Consider the following 18,992-nt stretch of genomic DNA (forward strand, 5'->3'; position numbering starts at 1 on the left):
TAAGGGTTGAGTCACATGAAAACATCTGGCTACTCCCACACATCTGCTTACAGCCATATACTGCAACTGCACTAAATGTAGAACAAATGAACAAACAGATGTGTAGGAATAAGTGTAGGACTGTAATTGTTCCTCTGCCAGAAGTGTTGGAAAACTACCAGTCAGTTTTTTGGTGAGGTGGTTTTAGTTTTTGGGTTGTTGGGTTCTTTTGCAAGCAAGAGCCATATGAACGATTTTGTATATATATTCTTTTAGCCTTTCTACCACTTTGATCTCTGACACTGTAAGGCCCTCTAAGTGTACTCTCTACAGCTTGGGGACCAGAGTTCCTAGAGAAAAGTCACTGTGTGCACTCCAGAGTTACAGGACCTTGATCTATTCAAGATAACAGCAAAGCTTGTTACCTTCAACAGGATCAGAACCATATATTACTGAAATACGGCACAATCCTCTAACATAAGAATAAAGAAGTTTGTTCTTGGAATTGACTGATGATGATTCCTTAAAAGTGCACTTCTTATTCAACACACATTTCTGACCCAAGCACGATAAACTATTAAGTTCTAATTTTTTGAATGGTATTTCTCAGCAGTGCTAAAAAAACAGTTTTCCAAACTTCAGCCTAAAATTTTCCCAAAGAGATGTCATAACACAACAGTACCCCAGCACAGCAACATGTACGCAATATGCTCTATTCCTGCTGCAGAAAGACCAAATACAGTGATTCTCCAGGACAACAGATGCTGTACAGCTTCTAAGACAGACAAATATACCATCTGGATACTGAATTACAGTTTAATTCTACATGATATTTATTGAGAACTCATATCAAAGCGACAACTGTCCTCAATTCCTTACATAATCAAGAGACATGTATATTGCTCAGCACAAGAGTGTCAGTCCTAAAGAACCTAAAGATGCCAGGAATGATGGCATAGTCTTTCCCAAGCTCTGCTCTTGGCAGCCAGATTAGTTTTTTAAATTATTTTTTACCTGACAAATTTAGATTGAGAAATTTTTTAAAAAATTATTTAAGAATTACCATCTCTTTAATTGCTGAAACAAACCAAAAATATATAAAATAGGAAAAGTATTATAAATATATTAAAAACTGTTACTCTACCTCTCCATTAAAGAAGCAGAAAATTGTAGCCACCAGTAGACCCTGTAAAATAAAAATTAAAAAATTCTGCTTTATTTCACATGCATATGGATTTTTCCAGGTTTGAGATAACTAGAGGTTCCACATAAAATTCAGATATAGATAGCAAAGAAAACATAGTACAAATGTAAACTTGCTGAATTATTTCTAAAAATACATTACTAAAAAGTATTGGTCCAGCTACCTACCATGATGTTTCTTTCCTTTAAGAAATGAAAATTTAGCATAACGAGAAAGTTAAAGTCATTTATAAGAATATTGCATGAAGGTGTTTAAAAATTAAAATAACAAGATCATTTCTCCTTTATTTGCTTCAGATGCCAACTGCTATCTAGCTTAAGCGAGCAAAAACTGTTTAATGCTTTCTACCTGATAGTGCATAAGGATGTGCATCACGTAGTCATACACTTCCTCAGCAATCCGGCCTTCTGGTCGCCATGGAAACAGCACAAATTCAATGCCAAGTAGTGGAACAAGAATCAGGGTAGCTCTCACTGCTTTCATGTACAGGTTGGATTCTGCCTTGTGGGTGTCTTTCAGCTTGGTTATGAGAACACGAACGATATTTAGCAGGAAGAAAAGATTCACCTGTCATAAAAGAAAATGACACTGAAGATAGTCTGAAAAATAATCCCCCACACCGTTTTGTGATACTAAAACCCAGAAACTCAAGAAAACTCGTACTACGTGGATAGCATGGTGACTGTACAATAGGTATGAGTTAAAATTCTTTGAAAACACCTTTAAGTAACTGAGAGTGGGCTCTAACATCTATTGCCCACATCCATTCCTCTAACTTAATAAGCAAGTGTCCATCTAGATAAATGTCCATCTTCCAATGTAACAATCTATGCACCTTTCTCTCTGCTATCACAATAACAGCACACAGATGAATGATTAGGTTTTTTTACAATGATGACGTCTTTTTAGGTTGGTCAAGAAAGAGGATGACACTATTCCCTCTTTGTATTTAAATATGGTTATTCAAAAGGCTGCTTTTTTATTTTTCAAATATGAATTGGACAAATTTATAGAAAAGAAACAAATGAGATTTTTAAAAAATAAAAAAATAAAAGAAAATAAAATTGCTGTCAAAATGCTGCTACAAGGAACTGTATACTCCTGTAGACAAACGGCAGATTTAACATTCTTACAGTGGCCAATGTTTGACTTTTGGATCAATCAGCAGAACTGCAAATGGGGCAAGCACTGACATGATGCTCTACATCATTCTCATGCACTACTGAACATGATTATTTCCATAGCTGTTAAGGCTCTTCTTGTTAACAGTGGTGCATATCTGTTCATTCAGTTTCACAAAAAAAAAAAAAAAAAAAAAAAAAAAATCCCAAACTGAAATCACAGCTATGCAGACTTTCTTTCAACACGTGAGCACTCATTGTAAGCAACCGCAAAACTAATACACACGCACACACGCGCGCACGCGTATATGTGTGTGTGTACACGCGCACACACACACCCCCAACAGCCTAAGGATGTGAGCAACCAGAGCAACAGCAATGTTAGGGATGATTACACCATATTTTCATCTATCGTGCAATAATGGCAGCCTCTTATAGAAACTAGAGCTAGAAGAGACCTTGAGAGCTCAGCCAGTTCCATCACCTTGCCCAAGGGCACAGAGACAAGACAATGCTGCTTAGGGGACCCACTATGGAAGGGACAGACCTGGTCCTGTCTCTTCTTCCAGATAATTGTCTGTCCTTGTCAACAACTATCTAGAGACAAAAGTAGGGAGCGAGGGAAGAAGCCAGCAGACAGAGAGACAGACAACTCCCTTCTCAAAAGACTAGGAATTCCTCTTCTAGGGGGAGGTCTCTGTCTTGCTGTAGGACAAGTGCAAACAGGGAAGCCATTTCAGACCATGTGTGTCACCATGTTCTCCACAACCCTGGTGGAATTCTTTCATGTCAGTTAAGGTTTTCATGATAAACAGCTGCGTATTGTTACAGCAACAAGGCCCTTGACAGATATGTGATGCTATTTATATTCTACTTACATGCTATTTAAATCATTTTAAAAGGAAATTGTTTTACATAGGAAACTACTGCATGAATTTCTCCTGGAAGTCTCCAGCTACCTTTAAGCTTTGTTTAAGCAACCAAGGTCTTCTGATTTTTTCTCAAGGGATTTATTTAGATTTTATGCAGCCCACGATTCTCATCCAACTTCCTACAGTACACATAGACAATAAGTCCTTCCTCCATTTCTAAATTTAATCCTTCTCAAATCTACTAGTTCAACATCAGCATGTCTCAAACACAGAGTTTTCAGCCCTCTCGTGTTTTGGTAGCATGGCCAATTCCTATAATACTGTCCTTGAATGCTAACTGAAGATGAAAGTTGCAGCAGCCAGGACTGAAATACCACCCAGCAAATTATTTCATTTACAACATGCTGAAATGCACAGAATTTTTCTAATTGTTCCACTTACCCACCAAAACCAAAAAGCACAAAAATAAGCACACAAAGAGTTTGCAAATAGGTATTAGTGTAAACAGAAAAGATGAATGAGGGAAAGCAGAGGACAGAGAAGAACAGTATGATTGTCAGTAAAAGTACGCAGCACCAATTTTTGATGTATATCTCTTCTGTCACACATACAGTGAGATCAGGATGAACTGAATTCTTAAAGTGATAGAAACAGGCCATGACTTTAGCAAAGTAGTGAGTAGATTTTTACATTTCAGCAAAAGAAGGCCAGTGGAACTACTTGCATATATGTTATCATCAAATTGACTGCGATGGTTTGTAAAGCCCCAAAGGAGTCCCGTTGTGTTAGCTGCAGTATGAACACAGAGTAAAATACCAGCAGCTCCACAGTGACCTGAAAAGTGAACTGGGCAAATGAACAAAAATGGAAACAAAGGCAGAGGAGGCAATCCTAGATAAAAAGAAATGTTGGCACCTGTACTGGGAACTTAGTAGAATTTAGGTTCTGCCTTAAGAGTGGCTACGAACTTAGCTGAGCTTGTAAGTCAATAGGTGCCACAGTTCTTGAATTAAACTCTCCTCAGGTCCCTGATACTTCTACTTCTCTCCTTGTTGAGTTTGTGCTAAGCAGTATGGTAATCCTTATTAGCACGTAGGTTTAAACTCTGTTTAAATTCCTCCTTAGGATGATATAAACAGACCATTCTCAGCTCAAGAAACTCAGATATTCTTAGATACTAGCTAGTAGCCATTGCGTGGCTTTTAATATAGTTATGCAGCTTCAGATCTTAGCCTGCTTGAGCATGGCTTGCTTGGGCAGAACATCCGTATATGCTCATGAAGAAAAGTTTTGTACCTGGCCTGTGGACGTTCCCAAGGCCAGGCACATGAATGCTAAGCCTTCAACTTCTAAACTCCTAAGTCTTGTTCTGAGTCCAGCTTGAAGTCATTAAATAGGTCAGTGACAAAGCTAGGAGCTCCTGAACTTCCTTCTAGTACATGTTCACTGAGTACACTTACTTATTCTGCTAAAACAATTTGCATCTATAAAAGGCTGTCAGTCTAAGACACTAATACATAATATTATTATAGGGCAAAAAAAAAATCTCTGTAATATTATTTATATAAATTATGGCACAACTAAATCAAAATCTACTCTTTCAGTGGCACCAATGCAAACTAATTCAGTAGTGCACTGGCACATCTGAAATCTACACTGAATTCACTACTGCTTTCACTAAAATTCAAACCCATTGCTTTTTTCACCTCCTACATTTTGATCAATATTTGTCTAGTGTAAAAACTACCATCACACTCTACTGTTCCATTCCCACACTATTTCTTTAATTGTGGTTGCTTAGGTAAACGGTTGTAATTCAATGGTCAACTGAAGAGAATTCCAATCAAAATGCAACCTATGTCTGCTCCCACTTCCAGTTTCTTTGGCAGGGATCTGACCACATTTATGTAATAACAGGGACCGTAAAAGCAGCGTTATTGTTAACTTTATGTAATTGTAGGTTTTTCAGTGATGTACAAGAGTTACATTCCCATTGGCTTCTGCCAATTCTCCCTGGCACCCACTTGACAGTCCTCTTCATGTTTTTTGAGATCTTGCTCCTGAAAGTAGAAACAGTGTCTTCTCCCTTGTTATCTAATTTGCAGTTTAATATTGTTGCTTAAATGTCTACTAAAGCAGGTCATGCTTAGTAAAGTGTGAAAATTTTATCTGGCAAGCAAGCTGCTTAAGCAAATGAGGGTTCTGTTCACAAAGCCTAAACACATGCATTTCTTCTAATGTCTTTATCCCTGGCTTGTCTTTTCCGAATTGACATATTTTTTTGTTATCCGAAAGGAAAGCAACTCCTTTAAGGTATTTTCACATCACAGGCAAGATGTGTAGTTGCGTTTAATCTTTATTATTCCTACATGGTTTTCAAATAAATTTACTGATGGTACTGAGGCAAGAAAAACACAAGAGAAACGCCTTCAGTCAGCTCATGAAAAATACAAGAATATCAAAGGTATACATATTTGTTAACTGCAAAGAGAATGAACACAGATTCTGCCCAAACCAACCCCACAGAGGCGATTATTATGCCTCCAGTAAAATCAAAGGACATTCTTAGTGTTGCCTTGAATGGGGAGAACACTTGACAGTTTGGGGCTGATCCAGTACATTTGAAATCAGTAGGAGTCTTGTCACGGTTTTCAATGTGACTTTGTAGAGGCCACTACTGGGAAGGAGAAAATGATCTTACATCCTAAAATGAGGTCATTTCATGGAAGATGGTACAGTCTTATAATTTTACACAAATTTTTTTACTGTTGTTATTTAAGCAAGCACTAATACAAATTATATTTCAGCTTTAAAGAGCTTTACTTAAGTGATATATCCGTGAAAAGACACCTGGACAAAGGAAGTAACAATCCACAAGGCAATGCAGAATAGCATACATATTCTAGGTGAAATACAGTACCACTGAAGTGAGCAAAAAACCCCTATGCCTTTCTGTGAAAACAGGATTTCACCTTCTGTGTAAATTAGAGAGAAGAAAATTTAGAAAGGATTTAGAAATGGTTTTAAGTTTACAGATTAGAGCACTCATTAAAGTGTCTTTACATGAACATATATAGCAGACCTGACTAACAGGACATTATCAGTAATAATTCATACCCCATGGGCCATGGATCTCAATAATTTCATGGGGACTGCCTCTGACTTCCCATGCAGAGGGCCTCAGGTGTGTCATGATAGCAACACAATCTTCAAAATATAAGTTCACTAGCTAATTTCATTGTGAATGAAAATGGGAGTCACAAGAACCACAGGATTTATGCAATGGTCTTCAGAGAGAATTCGCTATGCACAGAATGCCCTCTGCAAGTATTCATTAACAATTTAACAGAAGAGGAAGTTTGTGTAGATCAGAAAGTGCAATTATTTCCAAAAAGTTACTCAATGTTTTTATTCTTAATGAATTTCCTTGGATGAACTGAAAAGCCGTAAGAAAAGTCAGCAGACATGCATACAACACTTTTGCCAGATGAGCTTGAAGTTTCTGCTACAGTAAAAGAGATGACTGTAGCATATAGCCAGCAGCTCATTCTGGTCACACGTAGAATGCCTCTACACAACAGCATTCTCTACATTATGCATTCATAGATATTAATTATCTGGATATTGTGTAAGTAGGTACATATTAGTATTTTCTTTTATTATGCACCTATTTCTATTTAGCAATAATCTACCACCCGACTTTCATAGGTTAAATTCAGTCCTAGAATAACTGAAGTAAGTACAACACTGATTTTTATACAGTGGGGTCTTGAGCGAGTTACTTAGAATTTAATGTCTTCAGTAGTAAACATTTGGCTAATAGAGCTGGCATTAACTTGAAGTGTAAGACAGAACACTGTTCTCTGAGTTCATGAGGACTAATGAAGCAGAGGAGTTGCAATACCCGGGTGGCCAAAGCACACATTGCTAGATTAGTATCAGAACAGGGGCAGTCACACTTACTTGCAGAACTATTTCCACTGGTTCTTTCCCAAGGGCCTGCTCTAGTTTCTCTCCATCCTGTGTTCCCACCCACAGTCAGTCATGACATTCAAGAACCCTTGTTCTGAACCTCAGCGAGGTCCAGTCTGGTAGCTGTTCGGCCACCTTAGCACAGGGACACAATGATGCTTGTAATAGGGTCAACCTGGTAAATGGCCTGGGCAGTGAGAAAGCACTCTCAGCTAAAGGAAGGATTTGAAAGTGGCCCTCTAGTACTCCAGGTAACATTTAGTCCTCTCCTTGTCACTAGCATTTAAGTGGGATGATAATCAATATTGCAAAACCTGAGTTTCTCAAAGGACCAGGGGTACAGCTCCTTAATAAGGCCAGGACTTATGTATCTGGTGCATCTAAGGCACCAAGTGTGTTAAGTGAGAGTCCTGCGAATGACAGTGACCTCTACATGTTAGCTGTAGGCTCTTTCCAACTTTGTAACTCCCTGAAGAACAGCCAGAAAACAAATATGAAAAACAAATTATTATCTGAAAAATGCCTACCAGCAGAGCAGCACAAATAGGTCCATGGATGATGTACAGCAGATGAGTATCAGAGCTGATCCAACAACTAGAGAAAACAAACAGGAAAAGAAAAAAATATTTGGCATTTTATTATCTGTTGTTTTCCTTTTTTTTCTCCCTTAAAGAAAACATAACAGTTTTGCAAAGCAAGTTGAGATGCCACTTACTTGTCATTATAATATAAACTTCTAGCAACGGCATGTATGCAGGCAGGGATCAGTGGAAAACCTGAGAAGAAAAAACAGTGTTTTCTTCATATATAAACCTGGCTAATAACTACGTAAACTTGCATCTCTTGCAGGAATCTTCTGTGTTTTCACCTCATCCAAACTATATACCTGCAGAGCAAATAAAGTAACAGGGACCAATTCCGTTTCTATTTTCTCAGATTTCTTTCCGAGGGGCGTATGGAACCTTATTCCCACTGTCTTGCCAGGAACTTCATACCAACACATAGAAAGAAAAGGCAAATCAAATTATAACTTTTTAGAATGCAACAATCAATCTTCATTAACACAGATGTTTATCAGCCTACAAGCTGCAATAAGGCTAAACAGGTAGGTAATATTAAAAAGGTAATTGTATATGTGACCATAGCTTTAACAGTATGATTAACAATGTTGATCATGTCCTCACTCATACTTGCTGGGTATTCAGAAAATAAGGTCACCTGCAAAACAAATTTGAAAACAGACTCTGGAAACCAGGCCGAATTCAAAATTTAAGAAGAATAGGCAAATTAGTTATCTGGTAGTACCTAATTTTCAGAAACTGCTGAGCACCTATGATCTTTTAACCACATCTCAGCTGTGTCTGTAGCTGGACAGCTAGTGACCCAGGTACCAAGTCATGTTACAGCTGAATGTGCCAATACACTGAAGCTGAGGAGAAAACCCTCACTTGCACTTTGTGAACATGCTGCTGTACATTATCTGAAATGACCAGGTTTAGCTTGTTAGTTTTGATACTGATATTACCTGAGACCTTCAGCTACAGCTATTCTGTATTTGCTTAGTGAACAATACAGGTCAAGTGGAACTGCTGGAAAAATAAATCCTTGGCCATCTCTTACTCAGTTCTGACCCTCCACCCTAGACATGGCGAGACTTCTCTGAAAACAAACATTCATTCCTGAATAAACATCTTCGAGATGAGGAACAATGAATAATTACTTCTTAATGTCTTTTTTATAATAGGAGACTATTTTCTCTATACAAAGGAGGAGTCGCTTCCTGACTCCAGAAATGCATAATCTCTCTTTCAGCAGACAGAGGTACATACAACTTCCTACGTTAACATTTCTAAGCCTGTTAAAACACTACAGACAAAGAAGAGGGGTGTGTCATCGTTGTTCAAAGCTACCAGCTCAGAGAAGCAAAGGTACAGATGTTCGAATACTCATGAAAAGGAGGAAGAGATTGCATTGGCCTGAAAATACAGAACGTGAAATTGCATACCCCAGCCAAGAAGGTAATACCACATCAAGTGTTGTTTCTCAGCAAAAACAGCCACCACAATGAGAGTATGCAGGTAAATGCCTTCACACAGCATCCAAAAGTAGTTGCAACCCATTAGGTACAGGTAGATGAACTGTGACACTTTGCAACTAACCTGGAGAAAAAAGCAGAGGACAATATAAATTTTTAAGTTACAAAAATCTCAGAGCTTTATTTGCAAAAGGCAAAAAAATACTACTCAAGTCAAACATTAATGTTTATTCTGTTTTTCACTATAATCACCTTTTTTTTTTTTAAATAGCATTTTCATGGAATTACTATTCCATACTTTATGGTGATAAAAAAGATGGTAACCGAGTCTGTATTTTAATTATTCAAACGTGAGGACCTCAAGATCCTCAAGCATGATGGCAGAAAGCTGTAATGATATTTTCCCTTACTGCAAACGTCGCCACATTTGACCATTCCAAACAATAGGGAATCCTTAAATTATCTGATGGTAACTGCACACGAAAATGTACTGTGATGAGGGTAAGCCCCTCTCAGTTTTACCAATCACAACATACAACTACTCCAGAAAACGATTTATGTTTTTAAAATGCCTACAATACTTCCAATTTTAACCTAGCCATAACTGCACGTAGGGCCTGTTGAGAGCTTGCATAGTAGGTTCTGGAAGGAAGCTCTCTTGTTGGCATATATTTATATTTAGCTTCATTCAAAAGATATTCTTCAGTTGAAATGTTATAACTTATTGTGAAGACTAAAATGTGAGGTTGTGAAAAAGGAGCAATAGTTAACTTGCAGATTAGGACACAGTAGATCCTTCTTTTTTTTTTTCTCCTTCTAAAACTGCTGTGTTTGATGGATCTATTTCTGGTACTTAGCTTAAAACAAACCAAAAATCAATATTGTTTTACCATGTTCTGCTACCTAACTCACTTGATGATGATTATTAGCAGCTATCTCAAGCCTGTTTTCCAGCACTTTGATGAGCTTTTACAGGAGAAAGAGAATTTATCTTTTTACTTGATTCAGCTTCTGGAGTTTTGCCCCAACTTTCACAGAATTTAAATTTATCTTCCAGGTCTACATAAAAATAAAGCCATAGTTAGGGATTTGTTTGTTTATGTATTTCATTTTCAGGCTCTTCCGTTGCTATAACTCCTAGCCTTTTGGGAGAGGCTACTGATTCACACTTACCCCAGTATTATCAGGAAATGAGAGAGGGAAAAATCAGACCCGAATGGATGGCTTTTTTTATTTTGCTTTTTACTTTTAGAATATAAGCATCAGCTTTAGATCCTTTCGGGGGGAGAAAAAAAAAAAATTCTTCTCATTTCAACTGAAGATGGCAAAGTTAAAGCCATAGGAAATTTTCTGGCATACAAAATACACTCCAAAGCTTTATTTACTGCCTTTCATTAGTGAATTCAACTGTCATAACCTCACTGACATCATCTAAAATAGGCTACTTTCTTGCATTTTTTTCAGTGCAAAAGCGATTTGTACAAATTCAGAAAAGCAGTTCAGTATGCTCTGTCTCAGAGTGTTTTTACTATTTTGAAACCTCAAATGTGAAATGCCTAAATCATTGTTAGACATCTGTTGTACTACGTAACATGGATACATCATTACTGAACATTTTAACCTAGCTATATACAACATTTCATCAACTATTCATGTCTCATTTATCTCTTCTGTGTTGCTGAAGCTTTTCACGTACAAATCAACAAGGCTGCCAAATATACTTTCACTTACTGGATTAGTTGCAACTAACTCCTGATTGTTGGCAACTGCAGTCAGTGAAATTATTGTTACAACAGAGTTGCAAACAAAAGAGAAAAATAGATTTTTATGCAGGGTAATCCTTTGGCAACTCAAGCTCCTAGAAAAGAGAAACAAGAACAAATGAATACACAGGGGGACAACTGTGTGTACTTGGGGACAACTCTGAAATTTTGAAATACTAGAGCTCTTTATTTTATTAAGAAGTCTTACATCAACGCTTTCTTCAGCTCCAGTCCAAATTTAATAGAACGATGTGAAAGGTAACACCTTCCCTTAAATGCCAACAGGAGGCAAAGCAAGTACATTCAGTTTCAATATGTTTACAGTGAAGGACCTGCTTTGCAGTGGCTATCTAAAAAAGATTTGAATAGCGATAATATAACATGTGTCAGAAGATGTATACCTTTATTTTATTGGTACCTGAAGAATTTCCCAATTAACTATCACACCTGAACTTGAAGAAGCTGTCTTACCCTATGTTTCCATTTACCCAAACCTGTAAAGATTTTTTGAGGATAATTCCTTTACTCACATTCTTGTCATTTTCTCCCTTAATCCTATAGCTAGAGAAATACCCAAATAAGTAAAATAACACAAATCTTATTTTGACTTTTGTATATAACTAAGTTATAAACCGTATATACAATACAATTATAAAATGCAATATATAACTGCATTTAATTGTGTTAATTTTCAAGGTTTGCTTTTAAACTTGCAATAAAATTAAAGAGAAAAATATCTTTGGAAGGACTTGCTTTATTTTAAACAGAGGTTCAATAATATTAAATAATACTAGAAGCTGAACATAGTTGCAGCAAATTTCTATTTGTCTGTCATTCTAGAGAAAGCAGGTCTAACTTAGTGCCATTCCAAGAGGCAGGAGTGCTTCTCATTCAAGTTTTTCCAAAGAAATTCAGCTTTAGAGACAAACACAAAAGAAGACAGAAAGCCTATATGGATATATAAACAATTCAGATCATTGACATATTAAGGCTTAACGCTCCAAATTCCCAGAAGAGCAAGTAACATCCATTTTGTTATGAAAGCAGATGATGGGTTTACAAAGTTGGGTAAAAATGATCCTTTCAGATTTAAGTTAGGGGGCGCGCAGCACACACGAGCAAACTGACTCGATCAGAGTCATATGGCACGTAAGTACCGGCAGTCAGGAACACAGCCCAGTTTTGCAGGGTTAGGTTTGCTCAGAGAAACCTCTCCCACACACACAGAGAAGTGATAAAGACTGTGGTACTGTGGTCACTCTCAGGAAATGCTCTTCAGTTACTTCAGAGAAAGCATCTACTGGAGCCTCAGCTGTAAAGAGTCTGTGCTTTATAACCACACCTACCTACCTCCATTTAACAGCCAGCAATATGGAGTGCAGTTGATTGACAAAATGAAATGACTAACCGGAGGAAGAAAATCTATCACTTACACATGCAACTGCTGTTCACTGTTAGAGAAATCAGAAATATATTGACAAGGTCAGCAGGGGACAAGCCTAAATTGTCACACTGGGAAAAAAAAAAATAATCAAGTTTTCTAGCCTTCTCAAATAGCACACCTGGAAGGAAAGATAAAGTATGGACATTGTGGTTCATTTTTAATTTGGGAGGGCAAGACAGAGAACTTCATATTTTAACTGAAAAATGCAGCTATGGAATAGTCACAAAAGCTGGGGGGGTATACTGAGATCCATTGAGAATGTGACAGATGAAGTAAGAAGCAAAATGACCCCACTGAACAAGAGAGACAGTCAAAAAAGAGTGGCTAGAGGTGACTGCGCTTCTTGGTTGCATTCTTTGCAACTGTCACAAGAAGAGCATATGAAGCACCCCACAGATACGTGGAGTAAGTTAACAGGTTCAGATATGCACAGTGCAGTACCATGAATCAGGCGGAGTTTCTGCAAGTCAAGCCTTGGAGCCCTGAGACATTCTAAGCCTCATGTCCCTAAACATGGGGGAAGGAAACCACTCTAGAAACCAGTGCTGTCATGCAGCACAAGGAACTACCCTACATGAATCTCTGGTTGCCAAGGGTTATTCGCCTGATGAAAATAGAAAAAAAAAAGTGTCTGAAATACAGAACACAGGTTTGGATATGAATTAAGTGATAAAGCATATTCCATTAGGCTTTTTAAAATTTTATCTTTGTCCTTTGTTTTAATGCCCCAAAATGCATAAAGCTCTGTAATATGCAGTTTTTAATGTTCTTTGAAAATGTTTTGTTGGTTTTTTTTTTTTTCCTATATGGTTTATATATGAAAAGAGAGGCAACTCTAGATTCCAGCTAAGGGCTTTGTGTAAACAAGTCCTGAAGAACTCTGGAATTCTGTCTGCTTATTGTTAAGTTTCAATGCACAGGCAAGGAAAAGCACGTACAGCTAATGGGGCCATCTCTCAGGGTCATCCAGCAGCTGTTCCTGTTGAATATTCAGACACACCCATCCACACCCACCTCCACCCATGCATAAAAGGATTGAAAGGATCACCGGACAAGAAACAAGAAAGCAAGACTGATGACATTTAAAAATGAAGACTGCTTTTGGTAATAAAAGGATTTTTTCCTAAGCTTCCCCACCCTCCTTTCTCTGTTACCCTTCCTAGATTCCTTTTTCTGACTGTTTTTCTTAATGACATAATATCCTTTAACCACTTAATTCTCATAATTATGATCTAAGAACATTTGAATGACCTACCCCTGGACTGAAATATATGCAGTAAAATAAAAACAGACCTCCTGCTAAATTACCTATTTCCCTTCCTATATTGACTTCTGTATGTCTTGGGCATTAGGGAAAAATTCATTTCTCCAAAAGAAAAAAGGTAACATTTCCAAAAGCCCCCAGATGTGTTTGAGACCTAATTTTTTAAGGTATTCAAATACTGCTAAATTCGACCAGTGAGGTCCTCATATGCACCTAAGGGGAATTAGCCATTCAGCTGAAATTAAGGTAAAGTGACTTAGGAACCTCCTATCTCTCTATCATCTATCATTCAGTTGCTTGCCCATTCCTTAAGTGTAGTGTTGCTATCCTCTGCGAGTGCTGTCAAGTGATTTGACATGATGCTTGATCAACAACAACTCCTTTATTTCAGGTGGGTTTTTTTTGCTTGGTTGGTTTGGGTTTTGTTTGGGTTGGGGGGGCATCTTTCAAATTATAGCTCCCCTTTCTCTGAATTCACTGGTTTTTTAAGTTTTCTCTTGCCTTGTTTTTCTTTCTTTATGAAAACCATACAACTATTTTAACAGAAGTTTTATAATAAACACATGTACGATCTAGAGTATGTAACAGAATGAGAAAGCAGAGCCACCGCAAGAAGTTACATTTATGTGTCATAGATGAATTTCCAGAGGGGAAGATCACTGTTCCAAGTTTATCGCCAATTTTATGCTATTAAACCAAGAACTCCAATCCACTTGGGGAACACAAGTCACAAACTGGGCAACTATTTCCAATGAGACAATTTTCTGAAGAAAAAACAGAATTTCAAATGAAAAAATAAAATGCACAGAAACATTTTAATCTTAAAAAAAATTTCATCCAAAACCCAAGTACTTGATATTTGAAAAGCAGAAGATATTTGAAAAAAACTGTCATTTTTCTAATAGAGAAAAGTACCACTTTTTAGTCAAACTTAAAGATATTCTAATGGTCAGCAATCCAGCAAATGTCATCTGGAAACTATCAATCGACTACCAGAATAAATTTTTTGGAAACATGACAAATTCAGAGGCACCCCCACACAATAGCAAAAAAAAAAGTCCACCTGTTAAAGCTATGAATAATTATACAAGCTTCAGCCGATACATAATACATCCTGGTATTAATCTAGATCCTTAAATACCCTTCTGGTACTAAAAATACTTTAGAGGAACTGTACATCCCAAGAGAACAGCTTGTAGAGGACTTACTTTAGCTTCCTTTAAATTTTCTAATTTCCTTTTATATCCCAACATAACCACAGTCTAGAAAATGTGGTTTGTGGGTCTGGATTAATTCCATGTGGTTCTCTGAGGAGAGATGATCCTTCTACCAGAGGGAGAAAAAAATCCCTGGAGGGTTAGACAAACATGACACAACGGTAGCAAAGCAGATCACCTGCTTTTGCAGCAAGTGCCACAAGCCAAGATGAAATTGGCTTGGTTTTCATATTATAGTAGAGAAAATTCATGCTTTACTGTCTCTGAACTTTTAAAATCATATCATATTCCAAATCTTTTTGTTTTCTCCTGAGAAGTCTATGTCAAAGCATTTGTCCTGCCACATTAGATATTTAGTCTGTTAAACTTTTTGTGACATTTATAGCAACGGTATAGCTCTTCTTAATGCAAAATGAAGCTTCTTAGAAGGACTCAGAGCCATTTCACATGTTGATTTTGTGGAGGGAAAATTAATTTGGAAATGGTAAGCATTGTTTTTACAGGTCATATGCAAATAAATTGATTAAAACCCACAAATGTTTTGGTTTGTCCTCAAGAAAAGAAGTCAGAAAAAGCTGAAAAGTCATCTTGAATATTGGATTTCATAGAGGCTACAAAGTTGAAACACTCATTTGTTGGGGACTTGTGGAAATGTTGTCCCAGAACCTGGGGAAATAATGCATATCTAAATTGGAAACACTATATTCAGTCAGATGTGACTAAAAAGGATAATTTTTTATCAGATATCTGCTACTTCTACCTAATCAAAGTCCAGAGCATGAGAAAAGAAAAATCTGAGCTAGCCCCACATAGTGTATGTACTATTCATATTTAAATGTTAGGAAAAAAAAAAAGATGGAGTGAGACAGTAGGGTATAGTGGTAAGAAATAGGTAAGATCATAGAGCAGATCTGTATTATCCAATGAAAAACGATGCAGAAATGATTAAACTAGTGCCAGTTAACAAGGAAAGCCTACACTGTGCAGTGCAGCATTTGGCACAGATAACAACTTGTCTCTCTCAGCTCTACTTATGTGGCAACACTCATGGTTTCACATTTCTACTAAGCCTTAACAACTTCTTGAAAAAAAAAAATCTTTCCTGGGAAAGAAAAGTACTTTCACAAAATGTGAAATAAAAAGAAGACTAATTTTAAAAGACCCGTGCATTATATTACAAGTTGTTGTGGCACTGGCAATACACCGCTCAAACTTTCAAGAAGGTTACATCATAACTGTTAGTCAGTGGATATGACATAACTGTCATAGACATAATTAGGTGAATACATTAACAAAAAAGGATTATTTTTATTATTCCCATTCCTACTATAGCTCCTAGCCTTACTTTCTTTACAGTTTATTATATTTTGTGGCTACCTACTTTGGAATGTTACGGTACCTACCACATGTCAACAGTATTTCGGTTTCCCTTTGCTCTTTGGTTGATGCCTGGCATATCCACACTGTAACTTATTAAAAAAAACCCAAAACAAACCACAAAACCCAAACAAACAAACAAACAAAACTTTCCCATTTCCTATTTTCAATATATTCTACAGGGTTTTTTTTGCAGATTTGGGATTTTAGGTTTCTAAGAAAAGAAACCTAAAATTTTATTACAGTATAATGTTCAAAGCCAAACCAATATAGTGACTTTCTTCACCTTCTTGCTCCATCTAATTTCATTGGGATGGCTGGTCTTTCAAAGTATTGGAACTAGGATTGTTGCAGCCACTGATATTTGGTAAAGGATTTTAAATATACTTACTTAAAATAAAAGAATATGCCAAGAGAAATCAGAAGCGATGCAATTGAAAGACCATGTCCAATGATGGCCAAGTAATACAAATTCAGAGCAGTCTGCAATACAAGAACAAAACCAAGCACCTGTGATGCAACAGAACTATTGTCGATAAAGCACATACTTATACATCTCTTCTGCATATAAAATGACTATAATAGCATTAAGAAAATAAAAACATTACAGATAATGATGAACCAAGTTTAGAATCCTGCAAATCAACATCTTACTAAAAACTCTTTCTGTAAGATACCCAACAGATTTGTTGAAATCATCACTAGAACTTACCTCCTCTCAGTTAAAACATTGGGTTTCTAATATATGTTGCTATGTTTTTTCTGAGCATTTACATAAATCTGGCTATTTATGCTACTGCACTGGGTAGATTCCTGTCTGAGGCTTGATTCATCTATTAACACAACTCTTAAGTAAAACTTGTGCTTCCTATATGAATTTATGTATTTTTTCCTCATAGGTTTTTTCTTACCGTTTAAAGATACTTCCTTGAAAGCAAGCTGTGATTATGATATTGGAAATTTAGTTTTCATTTGGCATTTAAGGAAGGGCATGAAAAAATTAACAATGACTCAAAAATAGTGAAGACTAAACAGTCTTGTTAAATAAGCCTACAACCAAATTACAGAATTATGAAAAGCTGGGTAGATATAAAAGGTAAAAATGAGGAACTAGTAAATTAATATTTGGAATATATACAACATGTTATCATTAATTCTTTGAATTAATAAATATATTAAATTCCACTAGTAACAAACCCCTGCTTTCAGTTATGGAATCTGCCACACAAAATTCCGCTTGTTGCATTAAATGTAAGATTATCATTTTGCACATACAGAAATGAAGATTTTCATGTTGAACCTTAGACTATCACAATAAAGCATAACTATCTGGATTCTATAGGAAGAATTAGAGCATACATACAAATGCTCATGTACTCCAAACTGTATGTGTCCTCTGAACTTATTCCAATTTAAGATAGACTAACTGCAGCTTACTACATATATTGACTTTTGAAATAATGTAAAAAGATTCCAGGTAAAGCTTTAAGAAGGTTGTAAGATGAAACAAGGGTACCTCTTTGTACATGCTAGAGTTTTTCAAATTATCATTATTTTAAAAAATGTGAAAACTTAAAAAAAAAAAAAAAAGGCAATGCAATAGGTTTAAGTGAAACTTTCATAAAAATTTGGAAGCGAGAAAAAACAAGGGTCACCCCTGAAACGCTAAAGCTTGGCTACACATACGTAATGACAGCCTTTCTATGATAGGTCCATATCTGATATCACCACCTCATTCAGTGACCAATTTAGGCTAAGGTGCACGTTAAGGATTTAGAAGATTTCCACAAAATTTAGAACTGACACAAAACAGTGGTACAACAGGGACTGCTGATGAGGGCAATAACAATAAGAATTGAACAATGGACAACAGTCACATTTATTGTGCATTATCTAACCCACCTTCTGAGCAAAGTGAAAAGATAATGTTGTTTAATATAAAAGACATAGAACTGTAGCAAGCAGTAAGGCTTTCTTCAGAGCTATTATTCCATTTAAACAATAGCTGCTGATGCATGACAGAGTTGAAATATGCTGGCAAAGCAGCCTGAGGGAAACTAGCTCATTATTCATAAAGAAGGACCTGCATGGATCTGCTGCTGTCTGAATAATATTCTCTCAGTTTCCAGCCAAATATTAGCAAGAATCAATGAATTATAGCGTTTCTGCTAGTAGAATTAAACTGCCATTAGTGTATTCAATGTCTCATGATTTGAGAAAATGCAATAAAAAAGTACCTTATTATCATCTATTACCACCTTTTCTCAATATGGTTTCTAGGTAAATACCCTAAAGTGCTCTTGACAGCAATAATGCAGGCAGTTAGGATCTTGACTAGATGTCAGTATTCTTGACACAGTCTACTATTATTGAGCTCTTTTCCATGAGGTCCAAATTAATTTACAGTCTATCCTGACCTGCATTTTATATTCCTAGTTCTTGGGCATTTACAGTTTCAATTTACTGCTTCATCCCATGACTGAATGTTTCATAAACATAAAGAATATTAGTGGACATACAGCTGGGGGCAGGGTGTGGGGGCGGGGGCAAATATGCAATTATATCCTCACATATCAAAGAATATCTCAGAAAGAGGGCATTTGGAGATTTACCAGATTTTTTTTTAATTTTTTTTTTTAAATCTGTTAATGGATGGGCAATTTCAAGATAAACTGAAGTCTATAAAAATAGCACCTATACACATACCCACATGGATATGTGTGTGTGCATAGAGTCTACCTTTC

At 36.5% G+C, this 18,992-nt stretch overlaps 1 protein-coding gene across 6 annotated transcripts in view; it reads right to left on the bottom strand.

The window, feature by feature from the left end:
• The window catches only part of CALCRL (calcitonin receptor like receptor), a 73,993-nt gene that overhangs the window by 8,552 nt on the left and 46,449 nt on the right, over positions 1–18,992 (bottom strand). For all 6 annotated transcript variants that reach the window (XM_041124060.1, XM_041124061.1, XM_041124062.1 and 3 more), the window contains 7 exons: positions 16,640–16,731; positions 10,915–11,041; positions 9,154–9,307; positions 7,864–7,924; positions 7,676–7,742; positions 1,532–1,750; positions 1,124–1,165 (listed from right to left, as the gene is read on the bottom strand). In XM_041124060.1, the coding sequence (XP_040979994.1) occupies positions 1,124–1,165; positions 1,532–1,750; positions 7,676–7,742; positions 7,864–7,924; positions 9,154–9,307; positions 10,915–11,041; positions 16,640–16,731 (762 nt within the window). The remainder of the gene's footprint in view (positions 1–1,123; positions 1,166–1,531; positions 1,751–7,675; positions 7,743–7,863; positions 7,925–9,153; positions 9,308–10,914; positions 11,042–16,639; positions 16,732–18,992) is intronic.

This window comes from Aquila chrysaetos, chromosome 6 (genome assembly GCF_900496995.4).
Source record: "Aquila chrysaetos chrysaetos chromosome 6, bAquChr1.4, whole genome shotgun sequence".
Taxonomy (NCBI): Eukaryota; Metazoa; Chordata; class Aves; order Accipitriformes; family Accipitridae; genus Aquila; species Aquila chrysaetos.